The 17,857-nt window shown below is 38.7% G+C and overlaps 1 protein-coding gene across 2 annotated transcripts in view; it reads right to left on the bottom strand.

The window, feature by feature from the left end:
* Window positions 1–984: 984 nt before the first annotated feature.
* Window positions 985–17,857, bottom strand: part of LOC126407375 (rho family-interacting cell polarization regulator 1-like) — a 105,830-nt gene continuing 88,957 nt past the window's right edge. For both annotated transcript variants that reach the window (XM_050072200.1, XM_050072199.1), the window contains exons 17-24: window positions 17,719–17,839; window positions 16,653–16,788; window positions 13,639–13,800; window positions 13,404–13,562; window positions 12,331–12,527; window positions 11,661–11,744; window positions 11,377–11,467; window positions 985–9,277 (exon numbers count right to left, since the gene is read on the bottom strand). In XM_050072200.1, the coding sequence (XP_049928157.1) occupies window positions 9,180–9,277; window positions 11,377–11,467; window positions 11,661–11,744; window positions 12,331–12,527; window positions 13,404–13,562; window positions 13,639–13,800; window positions 16,653–16,788; window positions 17,719–17,839 (1,048 nt within the window). In that variant the 3' untranslated portion in view covers window positions 985–9,179. The remainder of the gene's footprint in view (window positions 9,278–11,376; window positions 11,468–11,660; window positions 11,745–12,330; window positions 12,528–13,403; window positions 13,563–13,638; window positions 13,801–16,652; window positions 16,789–17,718; window positions 17,840–17,857) is intronic.

Here is a 17,857-nt window from a genome sequence, read left to right as displayed (position 1 = left end):
AGAGACAGACAACCATTCACACTCACATTCACACCTACGGACAATTTAGAGTTATCAATTAACCTAGTCCCCAATCTGCATGTCTTTGGACTGTGGGAGGAAGCCGGAGTGCCCGGAGAGAACCCACGCTGACACGGGAAGAACATGCAAACTCTGCACAGAAGGGCTCCCACACCCAGGATCGAACCGGCAACCCTCTTGCTGTGAGGCAACGGTGCTAACCACCATACCACCGTGCCGCCCCGCATCTATTAAATTAAAATACATATTTAGAGAAGGTAACTTGAGATGTCAAATTCTATGATGAAAGTAAGCATGACAAGTAAAAACATTATAAGAAATTATGTTAATTTCAAATAAAATAAATCAAATTCATTATTTTAAATAATATGGTTGAATCTGTTTAACAGCACTGATGATACTTAGGGACTGAAACGTTTGCTGCTGTTTTTCACTCTATACCATTTCTGCACTTTGAGCACTTTTTTCTGTGCACAAATAAATCAATAAATAAATAAAATAAATAGACTATTTTTGCATTGATTTCAGCCTGTGGACGTTTTTGTGGTTTTCTAGCTAGCTTTTTTGGACCTTGCTGCAGCTACAGAAATATTTCCTTGAGCTTCCCTGAGTGACTTCCAGAAAATGTTTGACTCTCCCTCCATAAATAAGTTGTTAGATTTTTAAAACTCACCCTTTGATGAAATCCTGGAGTTGAAAAAACCCTTGGTTTTTCACTCATCATGCATGCTGGTTAGTTTGTGCAAACAGTTAATTTTTGGCCATTTTAGATGATAAATGTATATTAAAGTGATTTTAATGAAATATCACAATTTTAAGTTCAGATTTGATTATGTTTCTTTTATTGTGACGGGTCTCAGTCAGAGCCAGAATTTTGTATGTTTTTTTGTATGTATGTTGTATGTTGTATGTGTGTGAGTCGCTCACTGAATAATTAATAAACAAACACAATGGCACATGAGATCATCTTTAAACACATTTTTAATAGTTTGTATATATTTGACACCAGAATTCCTGGAAATATATTTTAGAAAAGAAAAAAAAAGAATAAAATATTTTGTTTCCAATGCTGCACAATTGATCAAGATTATGGAGGGAAAAAAATATACATATACAGCATGCTGCAGTGGTTTTCCACTGCTTCACACTCTCTTCATTCTTAAATAAAGTATCTCATCTATGTCTTATTGCATCTCTGTTACTATCAAACCTTGAGGCACTTAAACACTGTGAGATGCTTTATAGATGCAGAGGTATAGATGCAGATCGCTGCAGTCTTTCAGAAACTAATAGTGGTAAAGACATTGAACACAGTGGAAGCCATAATATACATAAACAATACAAACAGTGAGTGACAACCCCCCACACGCGACATCAATCCTATATAATGATTCCAGTGACACTGCAGTCAGTTGCTTATTGTATGCTGTATTAAGAACTAAACATCCAAACTGAACATAATAAACGGCTAGCTAGTTATCTGATCCCCTCTCACTTCTAACAGCTGAAACTATCTGGATGTCATTTCTTCTCAGGGACACAACAGTGCATCAGTAAGTCATCACTGCCTTCAGTAAATATCCATTTAAGATGCATTAGGATTAGGGCTGGTGGAAAAAAAAATCTGTTCTGAGATTAATCCCTGAATACTAAATTCAGAGATTAAAGGTTCAGGAAGCATTCTGAAGAAACAGCCTGTTCTCACTCCCATCTCGTCAAATATCGCTGATTTGTCAGTGATGTCGGCATCTGAGGCACCTTTTGCAGCTGTATGATATGGACCTGGCGGTTGCAACATCACCGGCAACTACCATGATATACAGAGCGGCTGTTGTTTGAAGCCTCCAGTTCAGCATTTTGGCCGCCACCATCTTAGCTGTTTGGAGCCAGACGTGACCATATTTGGATGATAGGGTGAAGCTGTGGAGGAGCAAGGGGTGCATCTGACTCATAGACTGCACTGACACCTCGCAGACAGCCTGCCATTCAAGCAGCCCTGCCCTTAAATATGCATAACTTTGGGCCTTGATAGAATGTAAACAAGTGAGAAATAAAAAAACATTGAACTTGTCATGAGTGTTGAAATAGCTATAGAGACCTAAGCTGTATTAGTTTAAAAAACAAAAAAGTATACATGTTTATTTCTTCATTTCACCATTCAGTGAATTGCAGTTTTTGGCACTTTTGCATTGGCCTCTTTTTTCAGCCTCGAAGGTCGCAACTTGGTTCATATAGGGCAGGAAGGGAGGAAGATTGGTCCAACAAACACCAGACCTTCACCTGGGAGCCTGTGGAAGCCTGCTGTTTGTTTCCTGTATGAATTTTAAGCCAAACCATGATTTTTTTTCTAAACTAAACCACACCCTTTTGTCCACATCCAAAACCTAACCATAGAGTTTTGTTGCCTAAACATAACCATGGAGGTTTGTTGGCTAAACCTCCGAAAATAAACCTAAAAACGTAGTGTTTGACATTTGTTGCAAGTTTATTTTGAAAAGGCTATGCCTCTTACGAGCAGAAATTGTAAATTTCCTGTGAAAATGGAAATGTAGTTGAAAAGCCACAACGCATTTAACAGACATAAATTCACATGCCGTCCCTGATAGTCCAAACCTGATGCAGAGGGGTACCTTGCACGTCATATTTAGACATGTAGGTTCACTGACAAAGCGACGAGCTGGGATGAGAATGTGTTGCAGTGGGAGAAAGTAAGCTCACTGAGTCTCACTCCCAAGTCTCGAATGCAGATGACCATGGGTTGGTAGTTGGACCAAACCGCCAACCCAAAGCATCAGTATTTGACAATTTGGGAATGATACTCAACAAATAACTACCTTTCTCCAAAATGACATACTGAACCTTTAAGATGAGTTCACAAATAATTATTTTATTATTTCTAAATCAATTTTTTTCGCCCAAATTCTGATTATTCTAATCCCATTTCTAACATTAACATGATTCTGCAATTAATTTTAGAAGTTACTTTTTCCTCATAACTCAAATTTATTTTTTAAGCGATGGCCTGAAACCTCTGTAATGATGCTTACATCTTTAAAAGCACAGCTAATACCGATTTGATTCTCAAGACACAGTGTTGCTAAGAACATCTAAGTCAGTCTATGGAGATAAACAGGGTTGGCACATTGTAAATTAGAAACCTGAGCCCTCCTCCCTGTAGATAAAAGCTGTGTCCCATTTGCATACTGTACACTAATTCTAACGACTTTGTGGAATGTTCACATGTTGGAAAACAATCACAAAGTGAGGTACAGTTAAAACCGTCAACAGTCAGACTAAAATTAACACATTTTTATGCATCGATGGACACCGTTGTTACACAAATAGTGAAACAATAGAGAACCCCAGGAATTAATCCTGAAACTCAGAAATGAATTAGGATGTTAGCACTCCCGGTTCCCTCGTCTGAAAGTCAGTGGGTTTTTGGTTAGATGCCTGAAATAAGGTCTGTGGTTAACACATGCTGAAGAGACTTTTACATCTCTTAAGAAAGGCGGTTACTAACAAATGACTAAATGAGACTACAGAATGTCATCACGCCAAACATGACTTTACAGCCTTGTTGTGGTGGCAACATTAAGTCATGCGACTGTGGTGTAGTTTGTTTATAGTCTAACATTAGCATTTTGCTTGACTGAATGTACGCTTCAAAAATCATAAAAGTATTTTAATATTTGTGAACACCACTTTTCACTTGCTGAACAAAATGTGCAAGGATCATAAATGTTTGTTTGTCATAGAGCTTATTATCTTATAATTCTCAGACTTTTTTGACAAGGGAACCAGGGTGATGCTAACTTCCGCACTGGCCTACAGAAAAACATCACCCCTGGAAGACTTTATTATGAACAGTGATTTGTCAGTTCAGACAACAGAGAAGAGCTGACAGCCATGCTAGCAGCTCAGTGAGGCTGGACTTCAGCACAATGGCTTTTTGAGCTAAATGCTACAGTCAGCATGTTAACATGTTCAGTGAAAGTGCTAACATGCTGATGTTCAGCATGATGTTTATCATGTTCACCATATTAGTCTAGCCTGTTAGCATGCTAACATTTGCCTATCAGTATTAACACAGTGCAGCTGAGACTGATGGGAATGTTTTTAGCTCTGCAGGGATCTGGTCATAAAACCAACAGGACAAACAGAAATGTTGACATGATAATGGAACTAGAGAAAAAAAACAGTTGTTACAATTCGAACTCAGTGAGTCATGAATGTCCGAACCAAATTTCATGGATCCATCAATTATTTGTTGAGATATTTCAGTCTAGATCAAAGTGGTGGACCAACTGACCAACACTGCCATCACTCAAGTTGCTAGCATGGTTAAGAATTACATCTGATTTCCTGTCAGTATAAATTTCCTTTTTTTCCATTGTTAGAAAATTGCACTGTCAACATTATTACAACATGGTTATGTCATAGTATTAGTATACAGTATGAGACTGGGACCCATCTATTTACTTTCCATATACTGTCATCAGTCATCAGGCTGAGATGATGCCCCAGTAACGGTGCTCAGAAAATGAAAAAGGCAGTGTGGCATCATCACTGTCAACAGTGTCACTATGAAACTACTGAGACAAGACTACAAAAAACAGAAACAGCCGTCGTCACAACAACTGGGTTCAGACATTTTGGCATTTTCACTGACAATGGTCCAATTCAGTGTGGATAACCTGCTGGACTATTAGTCAATTCTTTAGAAATATTGCCACAATTTAAAGAATGATACCAGTGTTTGTGCATCTTCTTTTTAACCTACACCTAACTGCATTCTTGACCTCATGCTGATAATCTTCCCAAGCTTATGGAGTTGTACTTCATTGAATGTGTACAGTAGCAATATCTACTTACAAAGAGCTGACACTTTATAATCCATCACAGTGAACATCAGCTCTGTGTTTAAATGTTGTTATATCATTGTTGTAGACATGCTAGCTGTGATGATCCTGTATTAAAAGAAATGGAAAACGATTGGCTTCTTTCAGGAAAATTCAGCACAATGCAAAAATCGGAGACACTAAGCCATGCTTTGGAACAAACATGAACTGCATTCACCAAAGGCAAATTACAACATTACCCCTGAACTATTACTAAATATCTCACAATTACCACATCTGTATCTCATAATTGTGAGAAAATATGTGAAAATAATGAGATCCTATTTCGTAAGTATGAGGGAATCAGCTTGTAATTATGAGTTTGTCATCTGATAGTAACAGCTGTTGTAATTATGAGTTACTAAGTCCTATGATAAGATATACATGTTGTTAATATGAAATACTGAGTGAAATTAATGAAATACAGATGTTGTAATTATGTGGTCAGTAATTACAAAATAAGGTCTTAAATCAAAATTTTTCTTCGGTGAGTGCACTGGGCTGACTTTGGAAAATGGTCACCAGCATTGTAAAGTTTTTAGTATGTTATTTGTAGTAAATGGCATAAACATGCAAAAACAGTGGTATGGCCCGTTAACAATTTATGATTCAGTGTCTGGGATCGGTTTACTTGACATGCAGTCCAGTTCTGTATTAATTATTCCTATTTAAATGTTCTAGAATGCTAATACTAACAAAGCAGAGCCAAGTGTAAATTCTTATTCTTTCTAAGGGTGCTTTCACACCTAACCTGTTTGGTTACAACTACTCAGGTCGGTCTGCGCAGTTAGTACAGTTTGTTTGGGCTGGTGTGAAAGCTGTCAATCGAACCCTGGTGCGGCCAAACAAACAAACAACCAAACCACGGCCGCCGTAAAAAGCGGGTCTCGGTCTGCTTCCAACAGTGCTGTACGTTTGTGGTGTGAAAGATAACAAACCAACTACGGGATTTCATGTGATTTTAGCAACAGCTAAACCAATAATAAATCCATCTGCTGATCATGAAATCTCTCCGCGATCTCATAACTGATCCTGATAAAGGCCACGTATATCCCATAACCTATTTATGCTAATGCATACATGTAACCATGGTAACACATATGCACACCAGTGAGGGTATTTTCCCTGACTAAAAAGCTGTTAAATCTTCCATCATTGTATCCGACTCTGTGTACTTTGTCTGTTCATTAGGTCCATTAAAAAGTGTGTGACAGTGATCCCACAGTATTAAGCCCTGAGTCATTACTGTACAAGATGCCTTCTTTTCATCCTGTCTCTACGTTAGTTATTATTCATAACATGCCATTGATTTGCAGTCTAATAATTGCCTCCTAATAATGCTTACAATCACTTACATCTCTAAGAGCTCTTTGTGAAACCAAAGAACATAAATATAAAACTTTCAAAGCATTAAAGTGCTGCTACATAAAATTCTGTCAGTCACCAGAATTTGATTTCCCCACGTGGGTCCTGATGATGCACTGATGATGCAGGATGACAAACGCCAAACCTGTCCAATCAATGAGTTACCTGTCAGTTGGTAGAACTTCATGATATCCTCTTTGTTCATTTGCAAAAAGTCAGTGTGAACAGGAACCAAACTAAAACTAAAATGCAACAATAAATAATTTTTCCCTCTGGTGTGGACCAAACTAACTCAACTCAACAGGTGTGAAAGCACCCTAAAAGTCAGAAATTTTAAGTTTGAGGTTCATCTGTTGTTGATGTGAATTTAAGGTGAACTGATCCCAGATCTGGATTGACCAATTTACTCAATAATCTGTCTTTGCCTTCTCAAAAGACAAATTCCTCCACAGCAGTGTGACAGTAATGCAAATCTTCAGTGACTCCAAACAGAATGCCACCCCATTTACAGCAGATATGTCAGTGTTACAGTAAGTGCCGCAGAAAGTCAATCAATCCATTAAACAAGTTTGTTGCATGACTGAAATTAAACTGTAAACAGTAAAAATGCATCTTATAAAACAAAGCATACATTTACAAATTAAGACTCTGCTAAGATAAAAACAATTTACAATCACAGAATATTGAATTCCAGTGGCATATAGTCATATTATATGTATTTCCATAAAGAATAAGGTATGTCATTATTGTAAGAGTAATGGCACTGAATTGCTTAAACCATTCTCGGTGCAGAAGCAGCTTAACACATTTTGTGCAGTCTCAACCCTGTCTATAGAACTCCAGTGAGAGCTATGCTTTTCTTTCTTTTCAATCTGTTGCCAGTACACTGACAGCATGAAACATAAAGGCCTGTGAGACAGAGAATAAAAAGCTTTCATTTCTTATCTTTTGAACTGGAAGACATTTCACAGTTAATAAGCCAGCAGTGGCAGTGTTGCAGATGTGACTGAGCTGAGCCACAACATGTCATCCTAACCAACACTTGCTCACCCATTACATGTGGCTTTATAATACAATTGGCTAAAAAGGGCGCCAGCTCCACTGACAGATCCAGGAAGAATGTAAAAGAACATGTGTGACATATCTCTTTCTATCATATCATCTTATACAGTCCAATAAAAACCTTACTAATTTCCTTGCTTCCCAGGGTGTGGCTCCTTGGCAACACAGGCCTGTGACCTACAACCTCTGAATTAAGAATCTGATGCACTTTGATGAGACATACATGCAGTTTGGCTCAAGTACAGCGTTGCACTCAAAAATAAAGATCTTCAAGGTTTATTCCATGTTTGTTTTGATTTTTTATATTTCCTTTTCAATGAGAAGTGGTCTTTGCTGTGGTACCAAAGGGCAGACTGCTGAAGCATCAAAGTAATACTGAAAGCGTTTACTTCCAATAGTTTCTGTATGTTTGTGTAACCGACAACCTGACAATCACACACAGCTCGTGCAGTGATTGGACAGGTGTTTGGAGGTATGAAAGTAGGTGGTGTTTGACCATTTCTATCAAGCTCTCCTTTTTCATTCTTTGCATTACTACCTCTGTCACTTTTTGACTTGTACTTGTTCTTTTGACTGTTGTTGCTTCAGAGCAGACTGTAGCTCTGCTGTCGGTCAGCTGCCAGTCGCCCATAGACACACTCAACTCTTTAATATCACCTTAACTTAGCCATGTAACATCCAAGCATCCTCATTTCAAACATGTAGGCTTATGCATATATGTGTGGACAGGCATCATCCTTTCATAGCTTGTAACTCTGTGCAAGAATATTTTGTTTTGTAAAACTATTTGATTTCTAAGAGTAGTAATCACAAATCACTGTTAGCAAAAAATGCAACATTTATGGGCACTGTTGGGTGGACCAGGCCTTGACTCAGTCACAAAACCACTGGACTTGTGTAGTGTTGACCGCAGCCTTGGTTCAGATCACAGCCATCTGGCAAACATGAAAACCAACAAGCATAAGTAGAGCCAAAGGCTTAGGAAAGGCAGACTTGTATGAGAAAACATCTTTTTCAGTTTGCAGGCATGTCACTTCACAGAGCGAGCTGTCCGTCTAGGATTGTTTAAAAACTCATTTTCGCCAAAACTAGAGACAGCAGTATCCATTGCGAAAAGCAGTGTTATGTAATGTTAGGGGTAGTGTTATACTGTGGAATATTTACTCTATGCCGACTGTTCACCGTGTGACCAGTCAAACCCACAGAGAGGTGAAGTAATAAAACTTATAAAAAAATACATGAAACTCAGCATTTTGGGCACTTAGGCTAAGAAAATATTAATTATCTAACAAAGTGACTTTAAATAGCTTTCTAGACTTTTGCTAACTCACTTCAAAATAATGTATTTGTGCCTGGGCCATGGAAGGACTTGACTGTGATAGTAAGGAGTTGGACCAGTGATTTGACTTGATTATGACTCAGGACAAGTTTCTGTCCTCTTAACTTCTCCATATCTTCCCTCATTTCTTCCTTCTACTCCTCCCTTTATCCATCCTTCCATTCAAGTCCGCTAACATTCTTCATTACATCTTTACAGGCTGATAAACATGAACTGGTGTGTTTGCAGCTTGTTGTTGTGTTTGCCCAGTGTTAAATTGCTGTGAGTATTATTGCAGCCCCTCTGACAGTGTATATACTGTATACCATATATTAGATTTGTTGCTAGTCTCATTGGATAGAAGAAAAAAAACTATTCTCACCGAGACATCATGTCAAAGCACTGCCAAAACACAACATTCATATTGTGTTGCTGTGCTGACTTTGTTTTTTGCTCCCACCTGTGTGTGTGTGTGTGTGTGTGTGTGTGTGTGTGTATGTATGTGTGTGGTGTTAGAAAGCTGTGCTGGCCATGCTTCCTGGAGCAAAGAGTCTTGGTATGCTGTCCTGAGACGTCTCCACATGTCTGTGGGCCATCTTCCCCTCTTCACCTGCTCCACACAATTAATGGAAGAACACAAAAAAAAAGTGGAATGAAAAAAACGGACGAATGAATGAATGAATGAATGAATGCATTCATCCTCTCCACAGACATTTGCACTGGACAAAGTCAAATGGCAGAAAACAAGCAAGATGTAGATTTCCTTATTTCTGCCTTAATTACAGTCTTATGTCACAAATCTATAAATAAGTGGAATAAAAAAATGGATGGATGAAAAATGCAAAAGAGAAATGTATAAGTTATCACATTAAGAAACAGCAAGTGCATTATGTGCAGGTTCATGAAGACATATCAAAGTTTGAATCAACACAACCAACGTCATCTGAAGGGACTCTATGCTAAATTAAAGCGTATGAGTTGTCTGGACATTCTCAACGTGGAGGTGGCTGAGCTAGCAGCTAACGGTGCTAAGTCCATAAGCAGTGTTAAACAACAGCAATAATGCTGACAGAGCTACAGTAACAGTGTTAACTGGGGGCCACCATCCCAATATCAACGATAACTGTATGGAGATAGATTTGTTTCATAATTATGTGTGTGAACAGATCGACAATCTGTGTGTAAATGTGTAATTTGTAAATATAAAACACATTCCACAAATACAAAAAATATCTGTGAATACATTAAATTAATTTGCAAATAAATGAAAAGCATTTGTGAATATCTTCCTAACATTTACAACTTTCGAACAGGCATTTGTGAACTCAGTTTTTATTTGTGAATCGAAAAAGTATTTGTGGATCTCAGTTCTACGCGTGTGGATTTGCTTTTTACACACACAGCGTTTTGAGACAAACTGCACTCGTATCACTCGGCCATCTTCGGATAGCACGTGATCACCCAGCTGATGACGTCATTTCCGCATGTGAAAGTATGAGCACGCAGTCTTTCTATGAGCTGTTTTTTTTTTTTTTTTTTTAAATAATAAGCAATAAGTAATGTTCATTCATTGTTTTATGTTAATGTCATACAGTGAGTATTAGTGTGTGTTTATTTGTTCTATGTATCTGGCACACACTTTTGTATACATTTCTGTTTCACATTAGACGGATATAGAGAAAGGCGCTGTTTAGAGAGCAAGCCCAAATAAGCAACTCCACTTTAGAACCAGATCAAAAAAACCCCAACCCGCGACTACCAATATTTGTAAGCGACATCACAAAAAAACAAGCCCAAAGTCGCAGCTTATAAGCTGACCTGGCAACCCCGCCCTACGTGTAGCACTCTATGGTCTTTGATCCAGCAGCACATCATCCAAATGAAAACAAGTGGTTCACGCTTGCGCACACTACACTTTGTTTTGCTCGCAGCATTGTCATCTGCTCATTTCGTTTGTGTTAGTGGAATTATTAACCAGACTCTTGCACGTCCACGCAAACCCCCAAAAGGTGTTCTTGAGATGTCACGTTTATGAGAATAAGATGGATGCAAGGTCACAATGATCTTTGACCATCAAATTGTTATCAGTTCAATCTTGAGTCCAAGTGGATGTTGCCAAATTTAAAGAAAATCCCTCAAGATGTTATTGAGATATGGCGTTCTTGAGAATGGGACAAATGGACGTAAAGACGGATGGACAACCCGGAAAAATAATACCCTTGGCCACGGCTATCATCGGCGTGGAGGCATATAAGAAACTTTTTGTCATATCTGCATATACTGTCACTATATCCTGACAGTAGTACATGAGAGAGATAATCTGTTAAAAAATAAATAAAAAAAATCAGGCTCCTCTGGCTCCTCCTAGTGCTGTTGATGTCAGCACAGCATGTACACGGATAGAGACTAACATGCATGAGAGACACTTCCTGGCTCTGACTGGTTGTTTTCATTCAGGCACAGATTCTTTCAAATACAATTAGGAGCACTTAGAGGAGCCAGAGCAACCTGATTTTTTCACAGATCATCTGTCTCATGTACTACTGACAGGATGTAGTGACAAGTTTCAGCAAATATAACAATTTTTAGAAAAATAAAAGTTACCTAGTGTAGCTTCAGGGCAAATTATTTCTCAATATGGATCGTATAATTTTTATTTATTATTTATTGTTTAGCAGTTACTCTAAGTAATATGATAATGAATATTACCGAGCACCAGCAGCGCTTGTTTGGCAGCATCTCGGACTTCATCTTTGTCCGTCCGACAAAGATACACCAACTGGTCAATACTTTCTTTGGCCTGGAATGACAAAGGATGGAATACAGTGGTCAGTATGATAGGGTAATACTGTATCATACAGTACAGAAAGGCTGCAAACAGACATGATTTTATGACGTTAAATTTACTGTTATTAAGCCATTAGATCGATGTTGCCTTAAAACTGTATTTCAACAGCTTGGGATAAAAACACAAAGAGTCTACATGTTTGTACCTTGAGACAAGCTAAGGCCTTGCATCCACAGACTCTGGTGTCCACATTCTCATCTTCCAGCAGCTCCAAACAGCTGACCAAAGCCTGAGGAGGACAAAGGACACTGCGCTGACCTCTGCAGTACATGTTATTATGCACTGATAATCTCATGATGAGGCCCTGCTCTACTTTTAACAATGCTGTTCATGTAATATCTCTGCCTTACTGAGGCTTTATGATTACAGCCCAATCTCTCTCTATTCTACTTAATTTATCTTTTTTATTTTATTACAGAATATCAGTATCGCTGTATATGCAGGCTGATAATACCATCAGTACAGACACGGCAAAAATATGTATGTGTGCAGAAATTTAGAAAAGGTGTCACCATTATCAATCTTATTACCAAAGTACTAAAGAGAGATACATCATCATAAAAAAGATTAACAATACAATCAAAGTTATAAGACTGATACTGATAAATAGAGTTTTAATATTAAACCTTAAAATTGGAGTAACATTCTCAGTATCTCAGAATAGACAGAGGTCAGAGTGAATGTCATTAAGAAGACAATTTTGTAAAAGAAAATACATTAAAATATGGTATATTCTTAGCAAGACTTTGGTGAAACTAGGAGTGTTTGAAACACACTGTTCACACATACACACACTGTGTCCAGTGTCCTCTCACCTGCTCTCTCTGTCTGGGCTGGGCAGCCAGGCTCCTCAGCACAGAGCTGGCAGAGGCTGACACTTTGCCTCGTGGGTCTTTCAGTAATTTGGCCACAGCGTGAAGACCCTCTCTCCTCAGGCTGCACTCTGCAGGACGCCGCAGAGTCTGCACTATCACATCCTGGTCACATGACGCCAGACTCTGCACCAACCACACTGATGGACGGAGGTTAGCGCATCAGAGGTGCTTTCTGCATTCATTTATATTTGTGTGTGTTTATACTTGTACTTGCTATGTGAAGAACAAAACACATTTTTAACCAACAAAGTGAGGTCATGTTTAGGAAGGGAGGACATTCTGGCCAGTTTTTATTTTTTCAAATGCCTGTTAGAGGGTTACGACTTGGTTTCAAGGTTCAGGTTACAATAAGGTTTCAGATCAGGGTAAGGGACAAAGGCAAACGTCAGCAGCCTTTTCTGTTAAAAGAGCCATTTTTGACCAAATCGCGGTTGTATGCCTCTGCGGACCAGTCAGGTTGCTGTTACAGTTTACATCCATGTCTGTGAAAACATGGATGTTTCACACACATCTTCCCCCCGGCAGCGCAGAATATCTATACAATCGGCAGGTTCAACACTTGGATCTTGGACACCCAAGATTAGTGTCACCAATTCCACATCTGACCAAACGTCTCCTCTTCTGTTCTTAAGTTATGATGTTGAGAAGTGGCCAGAAAAATGTTTTTACAGAACATTCTGATGTCACAGTGAGGTTGACCTTTGACCTTTTGGATATAAAATGTTATCATGTCGTCATGTTATCGTATATCAAAATTTGTGTGAAAATTTTGTCATAATTAGTGCATGAATTCTTGAACTATGGCCGAAAACATGTTGTAACCTTTGACCATGAACCAAGTGGACATTTGTGCCAAATTTAAAGAAATTCCCTCAAGGCCTTCTTGAGATGGCATATAGCCAAAGAGGCATAAACACACTAAAGGTCAGGGTAAGGGACTAGGGAATGCATTATGTCAATGAGGGTCCTCACAAAGATACAAGATTTTGTGTGTGTGTTCGTGTATGTAATACCTTCTTCTGCCAGCTCAGCAATGTGTGTTTCTATATTACTGATGCCATTGGCATCCAAGTAACTCCACAGCTGGAACAGCGTCACCATCACTCCCTCTCTGTTACTGCCCCGCCGCGGTAACCTCTGATCCAGCACTCGCTCAACCAGACACAAGAACACTGGACAAACACACATATGGGTGTTAACACAGCACACACGCTAATATGAACTGTACACATGCAGACATTGTTGTACCTGTGTTGGCCATGTTGCTGGCCCTCTCAGGCAGCATTCTGGAGTAGAGTGTAGACAATGTAACCAGCAAGTTCTCAGCAGAGACGCTGTACACACTGCCCTGCCCCACACACTGCTGCCAGAGTGACACAGCTCCCCGGCACAGGCCCAGCTGTGGTATCACTGTGATAGAGAAAATCAGGACAGAGTAAAGAGAGAGGGAGGAAAGAGAGAGTTAGTGTAGTTTGAGTTTTAGTTTTGGATCAAGCTCATTGAAGTTTAAGGGTCCTATCATCTTACGACCACTGCAGCGCAACTGTCATTGTTAGTTTCTGACCGACGCAGTTGTCACTTTCACAGCCAGTGCCCACGTTGTGAAAGCAGCAAATGTGCTTTTCAGCCATCTGTGCAGTGTGCACCCATGAGAGCGTAGGTCTTAAACTGATGTGTGGTCAGATGGATCGTTGCTGTATTGTTATTTGGAGGCAGCAGAAAGTGACTGCACCACTGACCAACAAAACCTGGGCTAGAGTCAGAATGGTATTTAAGTATTTTCCTGCTATTTAAAGGGCACATTACTCAAATAGTAAGATACACCTACACAACAGGTTCACAACATGTGTACACTCTGCTTGTTACACACACAGGGACACATGGATGGGTTGCAGGTTGGTGATCATTTATGAGGAAAATATTAATGACATTCTGTAAAATGTGAACATAGCAGAGATCAGAGCAGAGCAGCTGCTGTCTGACTTAACATTTATAGAGAGATGCTGTGTGCAACTATCCCCTGAAAATCCTCAGATCAGTACTGAGCTCAGTAAATTTGCTTGTAGTTTTTTCGCACCAAATTAATGGAACAAATTACAAGAGGTTTTTAAATTAGACATGCATGTGCAGATCATTTCAAGTGTATGCTAGATCATATGGCTTGTTTTACAGTGTTCCTGATTCTAGCGCATTGAGATGAATGAAATGATGCACAAGGAGCAGCCTTATGCCTTACTTTGTGCCCAGATTATGCACCATGCAGTTTAAACAATGTTTTGAATTATTTAAATTGGGCCTCAAGTCTTTTGTCTACTTTTGAGCATGGAAATAAGGAATAATCTCAACTCAAGGTTCCATAGCCAGTTTCTTCAGCTTTTGCTGAACCAATCAGAACTTTTTCAACACAGTTCCATACACAAAGAAACATGAGCCACATTTTGCAGACTGAGACTTGACAGACAGAAACACTATTACTTACATCAGGGGAGGAGGTTTCAAAAGCTGTTTGACCAACAGACCTGTGCTTTGGTTTAAGCAAACTGAAACCTTCAGGCATAGAAGCTTTATTTTTTTCTTTCAGGTTTCCAACACGGACTCTATCTCTCCACAGAGGCCACACTCATTCTTTCCACCTGAATATTGTGCAAAACCCTAATTTAAATGTAATCCAAATTTAACCAGATATGGTGAGAAATATATTTGCATGACTTTATTTATTCTCATTCTTCTTGTCAGTGACACATACATATTGGTTATTTCGTACTGTATTCCTGTAATGCTTGTGGATGATGTATTTAACATATAAATTGATAAGATTCTTGAACACATATTCTGTGTCACTCACGAAGCAGTCTAGGCTGCTTGTTTTTGCATGCTGGCTTGTAGCATGCTGCAGTGTGGACCAACATCTACATAAACATGCTGCCAGACTATTTTCACAGCATGTGTGTGTGTGTGTGTGTGTGTGTGTGTGTGTGTGTGTGTGTGTGAGTAATGTTGGCTTGATAATATGTCTGGCTTAATGGACTGCTGCTGTAGCTTGTAAAATTGAATTTTTAAGCAGTTTCACCTCAAAAATATGAAAAAGAAAGTGACGGGGGGCTGCATATATTGGATTGGGGAGGGAGTGAATAATGTAACAGCAAAGTAATGTGGAAAAAAGAGGGCCAAGAGGTTTGGTATACAGCATCATACAAACAATATAGAGAATGTAATATAATATGTTTATCCTTAGTCAAGCATTTCATATTGCAATTACAGAAATTATAGTTACACTCAAATATCAAACCCTCAATAGACCTTCACCCTTATCTCAGTGAAAATATATTTCTTTTTAATACTACTACTTTTATTTACAGGTGTCCGCCATATCAAACTTCTTCCTCCAACCAGAAGGACATTTTTTATGTTATATTTAAATTGTTGCATAATAAATACAAATGTATTGTAGCATGTGTCACATGGTCTTCTTTGTCCTTTTAAGTTGTTGCTGTAATGGTGTTAGTGTGACTAAGTATGTAACTTGAGTGCTGCTGGTGGGCTACTGCTGTCATCCTAAAGCAGAACCACTTTTACAGTAAAATATTATGGTGAGCATTTTGAGGTTATAAAGGCATATAAAAAATGATGGTGAAAAGACGTTCAGAAAAGGTTTTTCACTGACTATTTGAAGACGTTGATTGAACTGTTACATTTAGACCATATTTCCCTGGGATTTGCAATACTGACTTTCACCTGAGAAATCTGGATGATGACCAAATTTAGATGACAAGTGCTTGACTATAAGGTGTGCAACAGCAACATGGTACATTTAAATAGCTGTAACTTAGTGGTCAAGAGTTTGGGTCACTTATAATTATGCACAATACATCCCTTTATAAAACCCGTCTCTTGTGAGAATTCAGGTATTCTCTAAAATCTAAGACTGTCTATCACTATGGGTGTTCTGAAGATGCACAGTAAATACACTTAGAAAAAAGTGAATTATTATTATAATACACATTTAGAGGATTATGGTAGGCAGGGTGGATGTATGTTCTGAGTGCTCTCTGGCTTTGTTTCTCTCTCCTTGCAGCTGTGTGCACAGCCTTGTAGTTTAATGTGTTTTCATCTGCCACAATATTGGATCTTACATGCTAAGCAGTGATAAACAGGGTTAATACTTTAGATAATAATGTTGTCGGTTTAATGATCATTTCTGTATGTAATTTTCATACAAAGAGAATAAGGGCTCAGACAGATGTATAGATACTACAGCTGACCTTCAGCAGGCTGTCTTGGACGTCTTGGGTTGTCCTTAGCGATGCGTCGGATGACTTCAAGGACTCGAGTCTCTCTCAGCAGTCTGTCCAAGGCGTACATCTCTCCACACCGTAGCGGACCAAACATACCCAGACACTGAAGACATAATGCCATATATATCAACATACACAACAGCTTTGACACAACAGTAAACCTCTCAAATTAAAACTCTCATTTGGTCCTCTGTAGTAAACCTCTAATAAGATGGATATGATGCACATTTTGTGATTATATGGTGTATTTGTCAAAGAACGGACCTATCTTATCTGATAGTGTTTTTTCACAGAACATTGACCTTTGGTACAACAACATTCATTGTTATACCAATTGCTATAATTATGACTGATAAAACTGCTACAGCTGCTACTGCTTCTCGTATTCAAAGTTACAACTTTTCAATGACTGCAGTGGTGAAACTAGAACTACCTTAACTATCACGAACACTGTAGCAACCTAAACTGCTAACGCCACTTATTAAAGAGTTTATCACAGTGATTTATTGATTTCCACAGGTTATAAATAAATGTAATTGTCTTTTGAAAAAGTAATGCCAACCCCCGTAATCAATGCCTCAAATGATCAAGCCAGATAATCTGAGTCACTATGTACTTGTATATTATACAATATCTATATCTATATCTATATATATATATACACATACATATATATATACACACACACACACACACACACACATATATATATATATATATATATATATATATATATATATATATATACATGTATATAATACTTATAAACAAAGCCATAACAACCAGTGCAACAGATCATTCAGCAATCATCTTCAGAACAGATCTTCAAACTGTTGTATTGTGTAGATGATAAATAAAATGACTTTTGTCCTCCATTCATCTAAATGGTGCTGCTTATGTCCAATACAGAAAAAGCATTATCTGCTGAGCTGAAACCTTGACAGCTGGAATTCAAGGTAACAATATCACAGATGCTAGAGACCTCTATCTGAGTGTGGAAAGTGACTTGAGTATAGTGTGGCAGGTCACCTACCAACAGCTGTGTGCTGCAGTTCTTCAAGTGGACCACCAGGGTGCGGTCTAAGGTGGAGCAGCCTGTGGTGAGGGGGCAAGGGGGGGAGGAGGGGCTGTCCCAGCCTCTGTCCTGCAGAGACCTACAGACATACAGGAGG

Source organism: Epinephelus moara, chromosome 20 (genome assembly GCF_006386435.1).
Source record: "Epinephelus moara isolate mb chromosome 20, YSFRI_EMoa_1.0, whole genome shotgun sequence".
NCBI classification, from domain to species: Eukaryota; Metazoa; Chordata; class Actinopteri; order Perciformes; family Serranidae; genus Epinephelus; species Epinephelus moara.
This window is presented reverse-complemented; position numbering and strand designations above follow the sequence as displayed.